Below are 16,865 nucleotides of genomic sequence, written 5' to 3'. Positions count from 1 at the left end.
CCTTCTCTCAATAAATTTGCCTTTCAGATAAAAATAAATGAATTTTAAGGAAAAAAAAAGGCCCTTGTTGAAGTAGCTACTAACCAAGCTGAAGGTGAATCTTACATAGCAATATAGGGTTCTCAATGCCCATGCCTATAGGAGGGCTTTCACAGCCTGGGTCCTTGTCATCTCACGAGCTCCGGGCAGCCTCAGTGGCTGCCTTGACTCTCCTTGTCCATGTCTTGACCCTGCTCGTCCATGCTTTTGACCTTGGCAACACTCAGGGGCCCAGCTTCCAGCTCTAGTATTTGGAATAGCGAATCTTCCTAGTTCTTTTAAAAAATTATTGTGTCTGTGCCTGGTCTTTTATTTTTCCATGTGAATTTTATGATCTGGAACATTCTCTACTCATAGTTGTATCAGTCATTCCCTTTTCTACAATTACACATTTGTGTCTTGAACTGTTCTCCGTGCTTTTTAATGACCCTTCCAACCTTTTTTTTTCTGCTTCTCTGTACTGGGTTGTGGGCTAATTCCTCAAACTGTTTTCCAATTTCCTAATTCCACCTTCACCTTAGTTTCAATAGAGAATGTATCCCACCAGTAGATGCCCTGGTTTCAATGAATATGAATTGAAAATAATGAGAAAACTAAGACCATTACAATTATCAATAAAGGCAAGCATTGGAGGCACTTGTTAAGATGACACTTGGGGACCCAGTGTGGTAGCCTAGAGGCAGGAGTCCTTGTCTTGAACGCACTGGAATCCCATATGGGTACTGGTTCTAATCCCGATGGCTCCATTACCCATCCAGCTCCCTGCTTGTGGCCTGAGAAAGCAGTTGAGGATGGTCCAAGGCCTTGGGACCTTGCAACCAAGTAGGAGACTAGAAAGGCTCCTGGCTCCTGGCTTCGGATCAGCTCAGATACAGCCATTGCGATCACTTGCGAGTGAGTCAATGGACAGAAGATCATCCTTTGTGTCTCCCCTCCTCTCTGTATATGACTTTTTCCAATGAAAATAATAATAAATCTTGTTTTAAAAAAGATAACACTTGGGGTGTCCATATCTCATATCAGAGAACTGGGCTCCACTTTTGATTCTAGATTTTTACACCCTCAGAGGCACCAGCGGATGGTCTAGTAACTGGGCCCTGTCACTCATGTGGGAGACCTGGACTGAGTTCCAGGTTCATTACCTGGCTTTGACCTGGCCTGGTACAGGCTCCCATGGGCATTTGAAGTATGAGCCAGTGGATGGGAGATCTCTGTCTGCCTCTCTCTCAGTTTCTCTACACTGCAAGTAAATAGATAAACAACCCTTACAGATATCATTCATACTTAAGAGGGAGGGACAAGCAGATCAATGATCAGAACTGGGAGCTCAGAGGCCAATGTTGTGACTCCATTTGCTTGCGCTTTCTTCCAAGCAGGGATGTCCGAGAGAAGTCAGGCTGTGATGGTTCACTTTCCCTCTAGGGGAGTCTTCCAAGAAATGGAAGTTCTGGAACCAGGAACTCTGTCACTGTCCCACATTTACAGATCAAAGCAATCAAACGATGTGTGGTCATGGTTGATCACAGAGTGGGACCCAGAACTGGGTTGACTCATCAGGGACCCTTCCCACACAGACACCTCTCTGGTTCAAACCGAGGAAGGTGGGACACTCCAGGTGAAAAGATGAGGATGTTCCCATGAGGCAATGCTCAAATATTCCAGAGAGTTGGAAGACAAAAATTCAAGGGTGCTTCAAAGGGCTCATGGAAAAGAGAATTATAAGGTAAGTTTGCACAGGCGCAAAGAAATTTTGAAATCCACACACCCAGGAAATCTCCAAAGCAATCATGGAAGAATTGAAAAGAACTATGAATTTCCAAATTTTCATACCAAAATAAACTTGCGTTTCAAGTCTATCTTCCTCATCCCCTTGTATGTGCTTCTCAGGGGAAGCTGAACTCCTGCACTTACCTTGAATTCAAATGGAGAAAAAGCAGCATGATGAGGGGTTTATAAAAGAGTAAAACCAGCACGATGAGGGGCTTGTAAAAGAGTAAAATCCAGTGGGTTGGCACCCACACAGACTAAGAATGCAAGGCAATATGTTACATCCAAACAACCTTCAAAGGCTGGGACTCTGGGTTTGTTTCTCTTTGACATGTACATACAATTGTGCATTAAATCTGTATTCTTTTTTAAGATTTATTTATTTGTATTGGAAAGGAGGATTGACAGAGAAAAGGGATGAAGATCTTCTATCTGCTAGTTCATCCCCAAGTAGCCACATTGGCCTGAGCTAAGCATACCTAAAACCAGGAGCCAGAAGATTCCCCCAGATCTGCCACGTGGAACAGAGACTCAAGGCATTGGGCCATTCTCCACTGCTTTCCCAGGTCACAAGCAGGAAGCTGGATGGGAAGCTGAGCTGCTGGGTCACAAACCAGTGCCCACACAGGATGCTGGCACTTGGAGGTGGAGAATTAATCAGATGAGCCAACTTGCCCCAGTTCTGTTCATTTGTTTGAATCATCCTTCCAAAGCTTAGCTGCCCTATCTCAATCAGAGGCAGAAGAAAGCTGTTGGACTTTCTTGTTGGTCTTCAACCTACTTCCTCTGTAGCCCAGGGGCAAGGATTTTGGTTCTGGATCCTCAGGGCTACCAGTCTCCTCTCCACCATCTCCACCTGCCCTCAAGACCTGCCCCTGGGCTGCACACTGCAGGGGATTCCAGGATTCTCAGCCCCTTAGACCCACTGGCCTGGGCTGGAAGCCTCTGGCTGAGAATGAGCCTTTGCCTGGGGCAGGGCTTCCAGCTGGACAGTCCACTACTCATTGGGTCTAGGGATAGTGGACTTAATCTTGCTAAAGTAGCATCTAGGCTCAAAACAGTAAAGGAAACAGCAGCACCCTGGACCTGGGACTGAGGAATGGAAGAGCCATCAGCAGGTGCTTGAGGTGACAAGCCTTCAAAGTCACCCAGCGTGTGACCTGAATTTGCCACCAGCACCAATATGGGATGATGGCGCTTTTAGGCAAAGGATCAGCCAACTGAGCCTTCATGCTGTCCTCTCAAGTTCCTTCTTATCAAGTTCTTTAAAAAAGGCCCAAGGCACAACCAGAAACACAATAAGGAAGTCCCAGCAATGCATGCCTCTGCCTGCTAATCTGGCTATATGCAGAGAAATGTTCTTCTTTTTCTTTCTCTTTCTGCTTCCTTCCTTTCTTCCTTCCTATTTCTTTTCTTTTGATTTTACTTTGTTGATTATTATCATTATATGATATAGTTCCATTGGCCCTGGGAATTTCCTTATCCCATCCCCAATTTCCTCCCCCCTTACTAAGTTCCCCCGTATCACTTCTATAGTACAGTTATTCATACATAAGCATATGTCCATCACTGTAGGCATGGACAACAACAGAGAGTCCAGCATCTTATTGTCAAGATATGGTAAACAGTTTCATTGGGAGTCCATCTTTGTCTGGAAGTAGAGATGCATACTGCATTGTATCCTCACATCTGGATATGATGGTCTCCATTTCACAGTTACTGTACATTCCCTTAAATGAAAAGCCACAAAACAAAATCAACAACAGGAAGAAAAAAAGAAATTGACAACACCATGAAGTTAAATAACATGCTACTAAATGACTAATGTGTTGCTGAAGAAATGAAAAAGAAAATCAAGAACCTTCTTGAAGAAAATGCTACTGTATGATCTATGAGTCACTGAAGAATTTGATCAGAAGAAAGTGTTTTGAAGAGATGAAACCAACAAAAAATAATCAAACTCCATGAGATATAGATTCCATGGATCTTTGTTGGTGAAATGTGTCTCCTGTAGGCAACAAATAAAAGGGTTTTGTTTTCTAATCCAGTTTACTAATCTGATACTTGATTGATGAGTTTAAGCTGTTTACATCCAGGGTTAATAAAAACAGGTGGTAATTTGGGCCTGCATTTTAGCGATGGATTGTTCATTGATTTAGTCTTCCGTTGTTATTTTACTGGGATGTTCATCACATTTGCCTTTGCATCCCTTACCTGTTGGAAAAGCTCCGACATTTCCCAGGCATACAGTCAGGAACACAGTGAAGAAGTTCTTTGAGGAAACTTCCAGATTGGGTCAACCTCCTAACATGGAGCACAACGAAGCCATGCTTTGCCCTGTTTTCCAGAATACGTGACGCTGAGACAATGCAATCACCCCATCAAGGTCAAGTGGGTTGGCTGCACCCTGAAGAGGGGCTGCATATACACTAAGGCGAGCTGAGCGACTCGTACATAGTCATTGTTTTTCAAATCCAGCTGGCACACTACAGACAAGCAGTGCAACCCAGCCTGACTCAATGCCTTTGTAAGTAAAGCCATGCTCTTTTATGTATATGTTATCTGGGGCTGCTTCGGAACCAAGGCTACAGCGCTGAGCAGTCTCCACACAGACTGTACAGTGCAGTGAGGACACTCCCTGGCTGGCCCCCTACAGAAGCCTTGCTGATGCCTGCTCTTCTGATTCGTTTGTCTCCATGAATGAAGGGGTTAAGGAAGACGCGTCAGAAGCTGCAAGCTAATTTGCCTGAAAATATACTTCTTCACCCCAGTAAAAGATCTAAAAGGGTGTCTACCTACTAAAAGATCTAAAAGAAGTCATGTCATCAGATAACCTTCAGTGGAAGAAAAGGTAGCCAACTTAAGCAAAGCATAATTAAAAAACAAACAAAAAAGGCCAAGAAGTTCCTCTTTCCTTACTGGAAAGGAAGGGAGGGAGGGACACTTGGATTGCGGGTACCCCCCCTCCCATTACTCACTCCCCAGGACACCACAGTATTCATCACAAGGTAAGCTACACCAGCAGGGCCAGGGTCTACACTGGCTGGGAAGTAAGCGCCCCTCGAGCCGTGAGCTGCAGACCACCCTGGCAGTGAGTACTGCTTTTCAGGAAATGAAGGGTGCATGCTGTCTGTCACTGAACGTGAACACAGGCCAAGGGTGGTCCATGTCAAGGGAGGTGCCCCCCGCCCAGGGCTGGCAGCATCCTAACCCAGACCGCGGGGGGATCTGTCACATATACACCCCAACTCAGTCACACTAGCGTTGAATGCAAAGTCTCTCCAAGTGCTTAGCATTCGGCTATCCCGACACATGGCTCTTCACAGTAGGCGCCCAATGTCACGTGATGCTTAAAATACTGAGATAAAGTCCAACTTAGGAAAAACACACAATAAGAAAATGCCATATAGTAAATAAACTTTATTTATCTTTTCCTCCAGATGACATCGCCAATAGTCACAGATTTGCATATAATAGTTATGTCTCGACTATTTACAATTTACAGTAGTATTTTCCTCTGAAAAATATAGGTACAAAAGCTAAGTAAACAATGAGGTACCGCCATTGGGATTTATCATGTGTCATAGCTTAAAGAACTAGTCTTCAGTGAATATTCCAAAAAATGAATCTGGGTAAAACAGTCAATTAAATGCTCTGATTTATCAGAAAAAAAATTCATTAAGTTTCACCTCAAAATGTATTGCACAAGTCTTTGAGAAAAATCACCCTAAAAATAAATAAGAGAGGCAAGCAGTTCAAAGAAGAGACAAAAAGAATGGAAGAAATTAGTTATTAAATGAGCCCATGAGTCAGGTTAAGTTATTCAAAAAATCTTTTTAACAACAAAAAAACTCTTCCCAACACATCCCTGAAGGAAGAAGCAAAAGCTACCATCGCTTCTCCACTGGCAATATCTAATATAAAAGCAGGTCTATAATAAATCTGTGGGTCAATGTCAGATTCTTCCTGGTCTTCTGGCCACACGGGGCTCTGAACGGTGGTTTCCTGCTCCGAGAACGGCCAGCGTGGACAGCTTTGTAAGTGGCAGTCACCCTACGTCACTGGTTCCACTTCTTCAAGATGAAGGCCGGAGCCATGACTGGAAAAGATGAAAAAGAGGGTAAAGAAGGAAAGAAAAAAAAAAAAACCTCACAGTCAACTTTTGGGGGGAAGCTTGCTTTCTTCTAGATTAAAATTATATTTGGTGTTCTGGATATGACAGTAGAACTATCTTAGGTATTACAGCTCATCAAGAGCACCTAAAAATTGATGTTCTTCTTGGAATGATTCAAACTGACCTAGAGCCAGCAATTCTGAAGAATAGGATTTTTTTTAAGTAATTTGAAGTTCAATGACATATTGAATATTATCTGGCCATTAAAAAACAAAAAAACTGCAAAGATCAACATGCTGATGAGGAAGCCGCCTTAGCAGTCTGTAGCTTTTCAGGTTCATTTCAAGAGAACCAAGTACTCCCTGCTTTCCCAGGATGCCCGTGTGGTACATATATGACAATCCTGCCAGCCCGATATATGTGGCAGCAAAGGGCACTTTGGTGGCGTGAAATGCTTCAGCCGCAATGAACAAACTTTTCTAAATTAAAAGTGCCATGAGAAATAAGGCCAAAAATCTTGATTTTTTTTTCTTCTGGATTTAATTGTTACAAGCCAGTATTCAGATTCAGTAACAGGTTTAGAATGCCATAAAAATATATCACCAAGTAAGATGAAGCAATCCGTCGCTTGGTGAGACCTCTGAGGAATGATGTCATTAGGTGAGCACTCATGGTACGAACAGACAGTATGAACCACTACTCCTGACTGAACCCTGCTCACAGTTATGCTGATCTTATAAACCTAATGATGATATGAAAAGATCTCAGTTGCATCTAAATCCCTACGTGTGAGCTTTTGCAGGGAAGGAAATTGATGACTGATTGCACAATGATGCAGTGTCAACGTGTGGAAAGACCAAAAGGCTGGGAGAACTTTTTCAGTTGAAAGGTAATCAGAAAAATACGCAGGTTAGTCCTCTGCTTGCAATGCTGGCATCCCATCAGGGTCCCAGCTCTACTCCCAGCTGCTCCACTTCTGACCAGCTCTCTGCTGACAGCGTGAGAACGCAGTCAAGGATGGCTCTGGGCCTTGGGTTCCTGTAAGCCATGTGGGGGATCCGGAAGCAGGTGCTGGCTCCAGAAACGGCCCAGCCCTGGCCAGCTGTGGGGCGGAGGAGGGGAACTAGCAGATGGAAGATCATCCTCTGTCTTTTCCTTTCTCTCTGGAACTCTGACTGAAAAACATAGGAAAGCTAAAACTACTGTGATTTTGGACTTGAAAAAAATCGTGAAAGAAATTGAGGGGACTGGCATTGTACAGAACGGGTTGACCCTTCCGTCATGTCAGCATCCCATGTAAGTCCCATATGATTCCCTGCTGCTCCACTTCCTCTCCAGCTTTGCGTTAAGGAAGTCTGGTGCTTGGGTTCCCGTCATGCACCTGTGAGAACCAGAAGGAGTTTCAGACCCCTGGTTTCATTTAGTCTGGCCCAGCTCTAGCTGTTGGGGTCATTTGGGGCATAGAGTGGAGGATGGAAGATACCTCTCCCTTGCCCTCTTTCTCTGATTCTCTAACTACTTTTCAATAAATTCATTAAATTTGCTTAAATAACGATAATATTTGGGACCAGCGCTGTGGCATAGTGGGTAGTGCTGGCATCCATTGTGGGCACCGGTTCAGGTCCCAGCTGTTCCCTTTCTGATCCAACTCCCTGTTGGCACACCTTGGAAGGCAATGGAGGACCGCTGGAGTGTTTGGGTCCCTGCATCCACATGGGAGACCTGGACAAGTTCCTTGCTCCAGGCTTCAGACCTGTCCAGCTCTAGCAACTGTGGCTGTTTCTGGTGGTGTGATGGGTGGTGGGGTGGTGGGGTGGAGGAGGCGGGATGTGGATCAGTAAGTAGATGGAAGATCTCTGTCCCTCTCTCTATAACTCTGCCTTTCAAATAAACAGATGAATCTTTTCTTTTTAAAGATATTATTTGAAAAACTAGGGGAAAATCTAGTATCTGTTGTGTATCAGGTAACAACTGTGATACCATTACATCCTGGGTTTGATAGTCATATTGCGGAAAATACCTTTGTTCTTCAAGACACATTCATGCTGCTTAGAGTGTTTTTCTATGTGTTACATGCTTGCAACAACAACCTTTGTAGTAACTGTTACAACATGAAACAAGGAAAAGGTACATGGAGAGAGGTCAAGTGTAAGACAAAATTTGACAAAACGTTAACACCTGGGGAATCCAGGTTAAGGGTGTAAGGATGCTCCCTCGTCTGCTTTTGCGGATCTTACGTCTGAAATGCTTCCGGTGCGAAGCTGAGGAGGCAGCATGCCAATCCACAGAAACACCGCACAGCGCAAACGCCCCGAGTGGCCCTGCTGGCTCCTAACTGCCTTAACAGAGCACCCAGCGTGTTGCTGTACTTAGGATCCACTGAGAAACAGAAAGTTAAGACTTAATGGGTTACACAGAGGTTTACTTTGCTTTTCATTTTCACACATGTATTATCAAAATGAACCATCACTCCCACGCACTCTACTGCCAGCTGTTGTAAGGCAGTTTTCAGGGACAAGATCCTTCTAGATGACCACTGAGGCAAATGAAACCAAGCTAACTCAAAAGGAGACATAAAGAATTTCCTAAAGCTAAAAGCTTAATAAAAGAAATGTACCTTGGCATTTTAAACCTGTTAGCTAAATACTGGCTGAATTATTGATCAAAGAGAACATTTTAATTATAACTAAGCCAAATAAAGTGTGATTAGCCAGTGTATGAGAGTTCTGGCAATGTCTGACACATGATGTACCCTAACTTCTAAGGGGGTGCCAAACATTCACAGTGACTCTTACTAGCATGAAGGAAGGCGGAGGGCTTTCAATGGCGGGGACAGATACTGCCACTGCTCTTGTGACATGTTAGTTACATTCATTACAAACAGCTACATTCAGCTAAAGCCGGCTGCCTGAGGGCCACCGCGGGACAGAAGTCATACAGGCTTCCTAGAAGCCGTTTATTTTTAAATCAACCTTATTGGTTTCCAGTGTTTGTCTAGATTGAACTCCAATAACACATTCCAGTGTTTCAAATTCTGGATTTGTAAAGTATATCACTTCACCCTTTTATCAATGAAATGATTTCTCATTTCTTTTTGCTAACTTGAATTCGTTCTAAAGATGTCTGGGATACTGAAAACAAAAGATCAATTTTGTTTTTGATTCTTTAACAGAATTTCAAAGAGCAATTCTGCAACTTTCAATGATTGTTAAAGAAATAATGTTTCCAAATCATATGAACTCTTGCTGGAGGTGGTGATTATTAATTAATGGAAAATAATGAACAAACACATGTGGAACCGCAGCATAATCATACATTGATTAAACAAGAGCAAAAGAATCCCAGCAAAAACGGTTAGTAACATGCAAGACATGTGAGTTAGGAATGAAAGACAGCAGGCACAATATTCTTCACTCACCCCATGCTACCTAAGCACAGACTGACGCCTCACTCAGAAGATGCCACTGCGAGGCGAAGCCAACTACAAAGCCGGGAAGGAAAAAGCTGGTTGGGTTAGTTTTAAGACATTATAACACACAGACTCTATGTATACTTTAAGTTCATAGGACTAAGCAGATCGCACTGGATTTTTCTCAAAACTCTCCAAGCAAGGGTGTACAGGCAAACTATAAGGAATGTACAGTCCACTCCTCCACTGTAAGTAAATACAATTTCATGTAGCTGAGATTTTTACTGACAACTTTCACCTAAACATTTGAACTGAATGAAAGGTGTCCTTCATCATTAAGACATTTAAGTGTTAGGTTAAGTTAGACAGTCATTACTTGCATTATAAAATTATTTTTCTTTTCACGGTTCCATTAAGCATGCACGTCCATAGTTTCATTTACCTTAAAAAAATTTGAGGAAAACGAATTTGAGACACAGTTTAAATGAATTCTCATTCCCAAAATGTGTTAATTTTATCACTATATAACTCTGTTATAAACGGACAGTAAATCAGGAGTGGTTTTAGTAACAGGGATCCCTGGTGGAATTTCAATTTAAAGGAACTCGATCTCAAATATATCTTACAGAAGCAAATAATCTTAAGTAGTATCTATGCCCTATTTTAAGATATTTATAATTCCAAATCATTGCTGTTTCATTATGTCAAGACTAAAACTAAAGATGTAACCAATCTCAGAAAAATCATTTTAATTAGCTTTTACATTCAAGGTGAAGTTAGTAACAAGCGCAACAAAATCAAAAGACAAATTAGAAGATAATATTTGCAACATACACAACACAGTAAGGTTAATATCTAATAGGAAAACGTTCAAGCTTGCAAAATGGGTGCATGGATATTTCCTGGGTTAATGCTTGTAGGCACAGAAAAACCAAACACAATTTAATTGTGTGAAATGATAGAAACCAGCCATGAAAAACGAGGGAAAATTCTGTAAAAAGACATTAAGTGAAACAGGTAATCTGTCACATACTCTCATTTTTAGTAGACAAAAAAACTCAGTGATCAAGGAATAATTATAAATGTGTAACTATAGGATTTAAGGAAACATGGGGAAATTTACCAGACTGAGCACACTGATGATCCTGGTATGACAGAAGCAGGTGGAGGATGAAAAGGGCCCCATGTGTTGGGTAGCAATGTTCCTGTTTGCAACTTTCCCCACAATGATCACACACTGTTGCCTTGGCAATACCAGAGTCAAAGCCAGGCTGGAGATGACACACACAGATGTGAGACACACGGTGTGTCCACCACGTGTCAGTTCTGTTTGCATCTGTTTCCTGACTGCACTCTGGACACATCTTCTTGCATGTAGAGGGAAAAGCAAACTTCATGCCAGAACAGAAAACTTCTGTCCCTAACCACGCTGCAACTAACACAGCACAGGACTGGACTGCAGCAGGGACCAGGCAACCCAAAGAATGGGTACAACAGCAGGGCGGAAAGTTCTCGGACAACCAAGGGGCAGATGGGACTAGTGTGGAGGGGGAATCGAATGGATCATCAAGGAAACAGCCATATCACTTTATGCTTGAGTTCTAAACAGAAAATCTTGTAACAAGAGGTTTCCATACAACAGAGGGCGCTCTCAATTCCAGGAGATGAACAGAATCTTAAGGAATAGAACATATTCACTTAAAAACAAAATCTGAGGGTATACCTGCAGGGCAATTTTATTCAGTATAAATGGGCAAATCACCGTTGTGCTGTTCAAATATCCCATCTGCTCTGGTCACCTAAGCTACCCTAAACCATCAGGGTAATGTAGCAGGCACAACACACTATGATTTGAGAGAAGATAAAAACTGCTTTGTGAAGATAGACATTAAAATGCATTTTGTCTGTGTCTTGTTTACAATGCCTGCTCGCTCTATTTAAGGTAATTTCCCCCAACCCGAGACAAGTCTAAAACCTTAAAAGTTATATTTAGAGGGAAACGCACCTCTACAGACAGCATCATCTAATCCCTTCATTTTACCAGTAAGGGCCAGAAATATGAAAAGATTTTCTTCAAGTCAGAAAGCAACTGGCTTTCACACCCAATGGACTGGCACTGGAAGGTGCTGGATTTACAGATGGGAACATTTTATGGCAGGTGTTAATCCTAGGGGTACCCCACCCCGCCCCCCTGAGGGTCCCAATCACACTTCCTGGGAAAGACAACACTGCCAAAAAAGGAGGCACTGCTTCAGGACATCACCCCGAATCCTGCCTAGGGGCCGCCACGCCCTGGTGCCCCACCAACCCTCACAAGGCCATGCGGCTCTGTGCAGACACGCCGCCTCTGAAGGGCACTGGGTTCCCAGTGTCAAGTCCAGGAAGCCCTCAATCCCTTCTCTGCACACCAAGGCCCTCAAACTACCCTGGAACTCTAGCGTATCCCTCGTGGCCATTTGGAGATTGAACCAGTAGATAGAAGCCTTTCCCTCCCTCTGTAACACTGCCTTTCCAGTAAATAAAAGCATGGCTCTTAACAGAAGCTCCTCTCCCCTTAAAAAAAAAAAAATATATATATATATATATATATATATATATATATATGTATATATATATATACACACACACTCCACTCAGTTGAAAAAACTTTTGTTTTCCAAGATTTTAATTTTATCTTGAACATGGAAAGAAAAACTTTTCCACCTGCTTTAGGGTTTATTACTGAAATTTACTAATTTATTTCATATTTCCATCAGAGCAGACCAAGTCAAGACTGCCTAAGTGTGTGCAATGCAGTGATGCTTTCCATCACACGTGCCACAGCGGCGGCGTCAGCTGGGCCTGCGCTGTGCTGCACATCCTGATGAAACAGACCAGCAGGAAGCAGAGCCTGCCCATTCCCAACAACAAGGTTAAAAAAAAAAAAGCCACAGGAAAACAAACAAAGACAAATAGTGAAATACAAAGCTTTATTAAACGCAGAAATTTCTTTTTAAAGTCGTCCATAAAGAGAGTATCACATCGACCAGCTCACACTGGACCTGAAGCTTTTATTTTCATAAAGACACATTGTCGGGGCCTGGCGGCGTGGCCTAGCGGCTGAAGTCCTTGCCTTGAATGCCTCGGGATCCCATGTGGGCACCGGTTCTAATCCCGGCAGCTCCACTTCCCATCCAGCTCCCTGCTTGTGGCCTGGGAGGGCAGTCGAGGACGGCCTGGTGCATTGGGACCCTGCACCCGCGTGGGAGACCCGGAGGAGGTTCCTGGTTCCCGGCTTCGGATCGGCGCGCACCAGCCGTTGCGGCCACTTGGGGAGTGAAACATCGGACGGAGGATCTTCCTCTCTGTCTCTCCTCCTCTCTGTATATCTGACTTTGTAGCAAAATGGATAAATCTTTAAAAAAAAAAAAAAAAAAGACACAACGTCTAATTTAATGAAGGAAACCTCCTACCCTGACAGCATCTTTATCAGATGTCCATGCTATTTAAAATAACATGTTCTCTGCTGGTGGACAACACACACTACAGTGACAAACTTCTCTATCAAAAATATCTGCAACCAGAAATAATGAGAGCTAGAGCAATATTTTGAGGCCATTGGGATAGGAATTGGGGGGAATTTAAAAAACCCTGTTAAACGGCAATCAAAATAATAGCAATTACCTACAAAACCAGTATGTACCAGTGTACTTCAAAAAGTTTGTGAACAATAAATTTGAAATCCAAGTTTTTGGGGGGCTCTTCAAAAAAAATTCATGGAAAAGATGGATATGGCAAATCTCTGGATTTCAAAATATTTTTTCACTAAAACATTTTTTAATTCAACTTTTCAATAACTTAATAGTGCTTAACATAGTGTTGTGCAGAACACAACTCAATGGGACTATTATTAGGCTACAGGTCAGGAAGGCTGAAATGAATTGAAGAACAAGGTAAGAGAAGGCATCAGAATACACCAGAGGCGCTGGATCCTTCAGGACAGAAGTGTCAAAGGGCCAGAGCAGACAGATTTCCCCAGCTCAGTGCTGGAGGCATTCAGCCTGGAGGGGTAATGGCTCTCACCCAGCCAGCTCTAGACTCAGGGTTGAGTTCTTTGTGTCAAAACCAGGAAAGATAACTGGAAACCACAGGAAGTGCGATCTGGACTCATGACCAGCACGCACTTCCATGAAGAAGTTCTGAAATGTACTGGCTCAGTGCTCCTCACTGGAGAACTCAGACCTTGCTAATCCAGCATCAAGGAGAAGATGTGCGCTTGTATTAGAAGAGAAAAGCAACACTGAGGTCATGAACCAGGCAGATATTGGGACGTGGTATGGGGGGCAGGTGTGGTGGTCGTGGGGTTGGGGGTAGTGTAGTGTGGTCGTGGCATCATGGGGTGGAGTAGTGGGGTGGCGGCAGTGATGGTGGTGTGGTTGTGGTGTGGTGATGTGGTGGTATGGTGGTGGTGGTGATGTGGTGGTGTGGTGGAGTTGTGGGATGTGGTGGATTAGTGGGGTTCTGTGGTGTGGTGGTGGTGGTGTGGTAGTGGTGGTGTGGTGGTGGTGATGTGGTGGTGTGGTAGTGGTGTGGTGGTGTGGTAGTGGTGTGGTGGTGTGGTAGTGGTATGGTGGTGGTGTGGTGGGGTGGTGGTGGTGTGGTGGTGGTGTGGTAGTGGTGTGGTAGTGGTGTGGTGGTGTGGTAGTGGTGTGGTGGTGTGGTGGTGTGGTAGTGGTGTGGTGGTGTGGTAGTGGTGTGGTGGTGGGGTGGTGGTGTGGTGGTGTGGTGGTGTGGTGGTGGTGTGGTATAGTGGTGGTGTGGTGGTGTGGTGGTGTGGTGGTGGTGTGGTGGTGTGGTGGTGGTGTGGTATAGTGGTGGTGTGGTGGTGTGGTGGTGTGGTAGTGGTATGGTGGTGGTGTGGTAGTGGTATGGTGGTGGTGTGGTGTAGTGGTGTGGTGGTGTGGTGGTGGTGTGGTATAGTGGTGGTGTGGTGGTGTGGTGGTGTGGTAGTGGTATGGTGGTGGTGTGGTGTGGTGTGGTGGTGGTGTGGTAGTGGTGTGGTGGTGGTGTGGTATAGTGGTGGTGTGGTGGTGTGGTGGTGTGGTAGTGGTATGGTGGTGGTGTGGTAGTGGTATGGTGGTGGTGTGGTGTAGTGGTGTGGTGGTGTGGTGGTGTGGTGGTGGTGTGGTGGTGTGGTGGTGTGGTGGTGGAGTTGGGGGGTGTGGTGGTGGTGGAGTTGTGTCGCTGGAAACAGAATAGGGAACTGTCCTCTGTGAAACACCTTCGACCAGGATATAATTTTGCTTAAAGGTTACTAGTGAATATGTCAGGACAAATGCCTTTTTCATCCTTTCCATAAATGGCCCAGAACTCCCAGCACAGTATATACGTGTGTCACCCTCACGTCTAGAAAACCCAAACACACTCCTTTCACATTTGCCCTCTGGTTAAACATTTCTAATATAAATTCCCTCTCACTTCTCAGGTGGTGCTGCAAGAAGGACTGAACAACTTTAGTTTTCTCTTAACCACTCCGAGTTTATGAATGAAACAAAATATAAACAGAGGAGATGAGAGTTATGTCTACCCATAACACGCTCCTAAAACTTACCGTCAGCCGCGCATCTTCTCTTTCCAAAATTTTCTGAGTCTGATCATCGGGGAACTTGAGTACAGTGGTTATAACTTTGGCCATGGTCTATGAGAAAAATGAACACAGGTCAGTAATAGGCAGGGAAGCCTGCGCCCGTCTGACACGGTCTGCTGGGGGGTTCTCAGTGCTCACAATGGAAGCCACGCACAAAGAAGTGTGATGTGAAGGCGTGTGCAAGGAAATTCGAGCCAATGCCTCGCAAAGTCTGGGCTTATATGAAGAAGATACATTTACAAAGGCACGAAGCTCTATGAACGTGCTGACGCCCTTGGCCCTCTGTCTCATGAACATGAAACATGATCACTCACTCCTCTGAAAAGACTCTTTATTGCACAACCTATCAAGTGATGTACTGCCCAAACATGTGCTCTAAATAATCAGAATCAGAAATGCCCCAGGTTCAGTTTTAACGAAATCACATCATCTATCTCACAAACATGGGCTACCGCATGAACCATGAACATGCTGAGTAGGTATTTTCAAGACATGCAGCACATTGGCCTAATAAAAAAATACGAATCACATTTTCAATAAACACAAGATGCTTTGTTTGGGAGAAAACATGATGAATTAAAACATTACACATGGTGGCTTGCAAAACAAGGTCATAAACTGTGCAGCTCTAAATAAATATACCGTAAGTCAGAGTGTCACCCATAAGCCCTGGAAAATTCTCCTCAAAGGTTGAAACTCCCCATTTTGTATCAAGATGGGATGTTTTGAGAGAGACAGAGAGGAAAGAAGATATCGCTCATGAAATAAGTTGGATAACAAGTTTGTGCTTACATACACAGTCAGGTGGAGTGCTCCCCTGGGGGTTCAGAGGGTGGGAGAGTAGCCCAGAAAACTGACTCTAACATTCTCTGTTCCTTCTCTGTGTCTAGGGCTTGGGGAAGGAGGTCTGGGGAAGGTTGTTAGTGAAAAAGAGATACAATATAGTTAATCGAAAATCTTGGAAACTCACATTAGAAAAGAATATAATCACTTCCAGGAAGGCAAGTTTTTAAAAGCTCCAAATTTGCATTGAGTGTAGGTAAGAAACTTGACAGATTTCTAATATGTATTTCAACTAGTAGATCCACCAACCTTGTTTCTACATCCCAAGCCCCGCACATGGCAAGTTTCAGCTTTCTTCCTCCCTTTATATTTGTCCATGTGACTTTGATGACCAGATATTTTTTTAAAGGCATTTGAAAACCATTTAAAACAATTTAGTTGTTGCCAAATTCCAAAAGGCATTTTTCCAAAACACTCAAGTTGCATTTACACTATACCACCCATACTTAACAGCATCTCGTATACTAAAGTCGGGCCCTAGAAAGCAAGCAAGTCTACACGTGGCACGCAATGTCAAGAGCCATGTCTGGTAGCTATTACTTCAATACTACTTTCTCTTTATACGCTGAAGCAACTTTCTGTATCCTTCCTAGGAACATTATTTTTAAGAAGTACCAACAATTTTCAATTCAGACAGTTACAATTATACGGAGCACGTCTCTTCTTCAGCAGTGCACAAACTCGAAGTCACCCGAAAAATCCACTCAGATTCACTATGACACCACATCCACACGAATGAACAAGCACGTTCTTAAACCCCGGCTAGCTGTCTCTTCACTTTTCTAGATATTTTGAAATGGCAATTTGTTCAGGGATCCTGAAGCTGCATGAAGAGTAAGAGGCCAGAAAACACTTCAAAGGGGCAGTGCAGGTGCCCAGCCACACCAAGAGGAGGAACTGACAGCCTCAGCCCTGGGCATTTGACAGCCTCAGCCCTGGGCAGTAACTGGAAAAGTCCAACCGCGCCATCTGGTTTACAAGCAACCTTTCCTGCCACTTGTCTTCAGAGAGAGGCTACCTCAAACTCAAGATGAAAAAAACACTTCTTTCCTGCAAGAGGAAAAGAG

At 43.8% G+C, this 16,865-nt stretch overlaps 1 protein-coding gene across 6 annotated transcripts in view; it reads right to left on the bottom strand.

The window, feature by feature from the left end:
• Nucleotides 1-5,206: 5,206 nt before the first annotated feature.
• GOLGA4 (golgin A4) overlaps nt 5,207-16,865 on the bottom strand; it is an 86,824-nt gene continuing 75,165 nt past the window's right edge. For 5 of the 6 annotated variants that reach the window (XM_058657268.1, XM_058657271.1, XM_058657270.1 and 2 more), the window contains 3 exons: nt 14,920-15,006; nt 9,339-9,401; nt 5,207-5,905 (listed from right to left, as the gene is read on the bottom strand). In XM_058657268.1, coding sequence (XP_058513251.1) covers nt 9,372-9,401; nt 14,920-15,006 — 117 coding nt within the window. In that variant the 3' untranslated portion in view covers nt 5,207-5,905; nt 9,339-9,371. The remainder of the gene's footprint in view (nt 5,906-9,338; nt 9,402-14,919; nt 15,007-16,865) is intronic. The other variant, XM_058657269.1, reaches the window with a different exon arrangement.

The sequence above is a fragment of the Ochotona princeps genome, chromosome 30 (genome assembly GCF_030435755.1).
Source record: "Ochotona princeps isolate mOchPri1 chromosome 30, mOchPri1.hap1, whole genome shotgun sequence".
NCBI classification, from domain to species: Eukaryota; Metazoa; Chordata; class Mammalia; order Lagomorpha; family Ochotonidae; genus Ochotona; species Ochotona princeps.
Note: the sequence above shows the minus strand (reverse complement) of the source record. Positions and strands in the feature narration are given on the sequence as shown.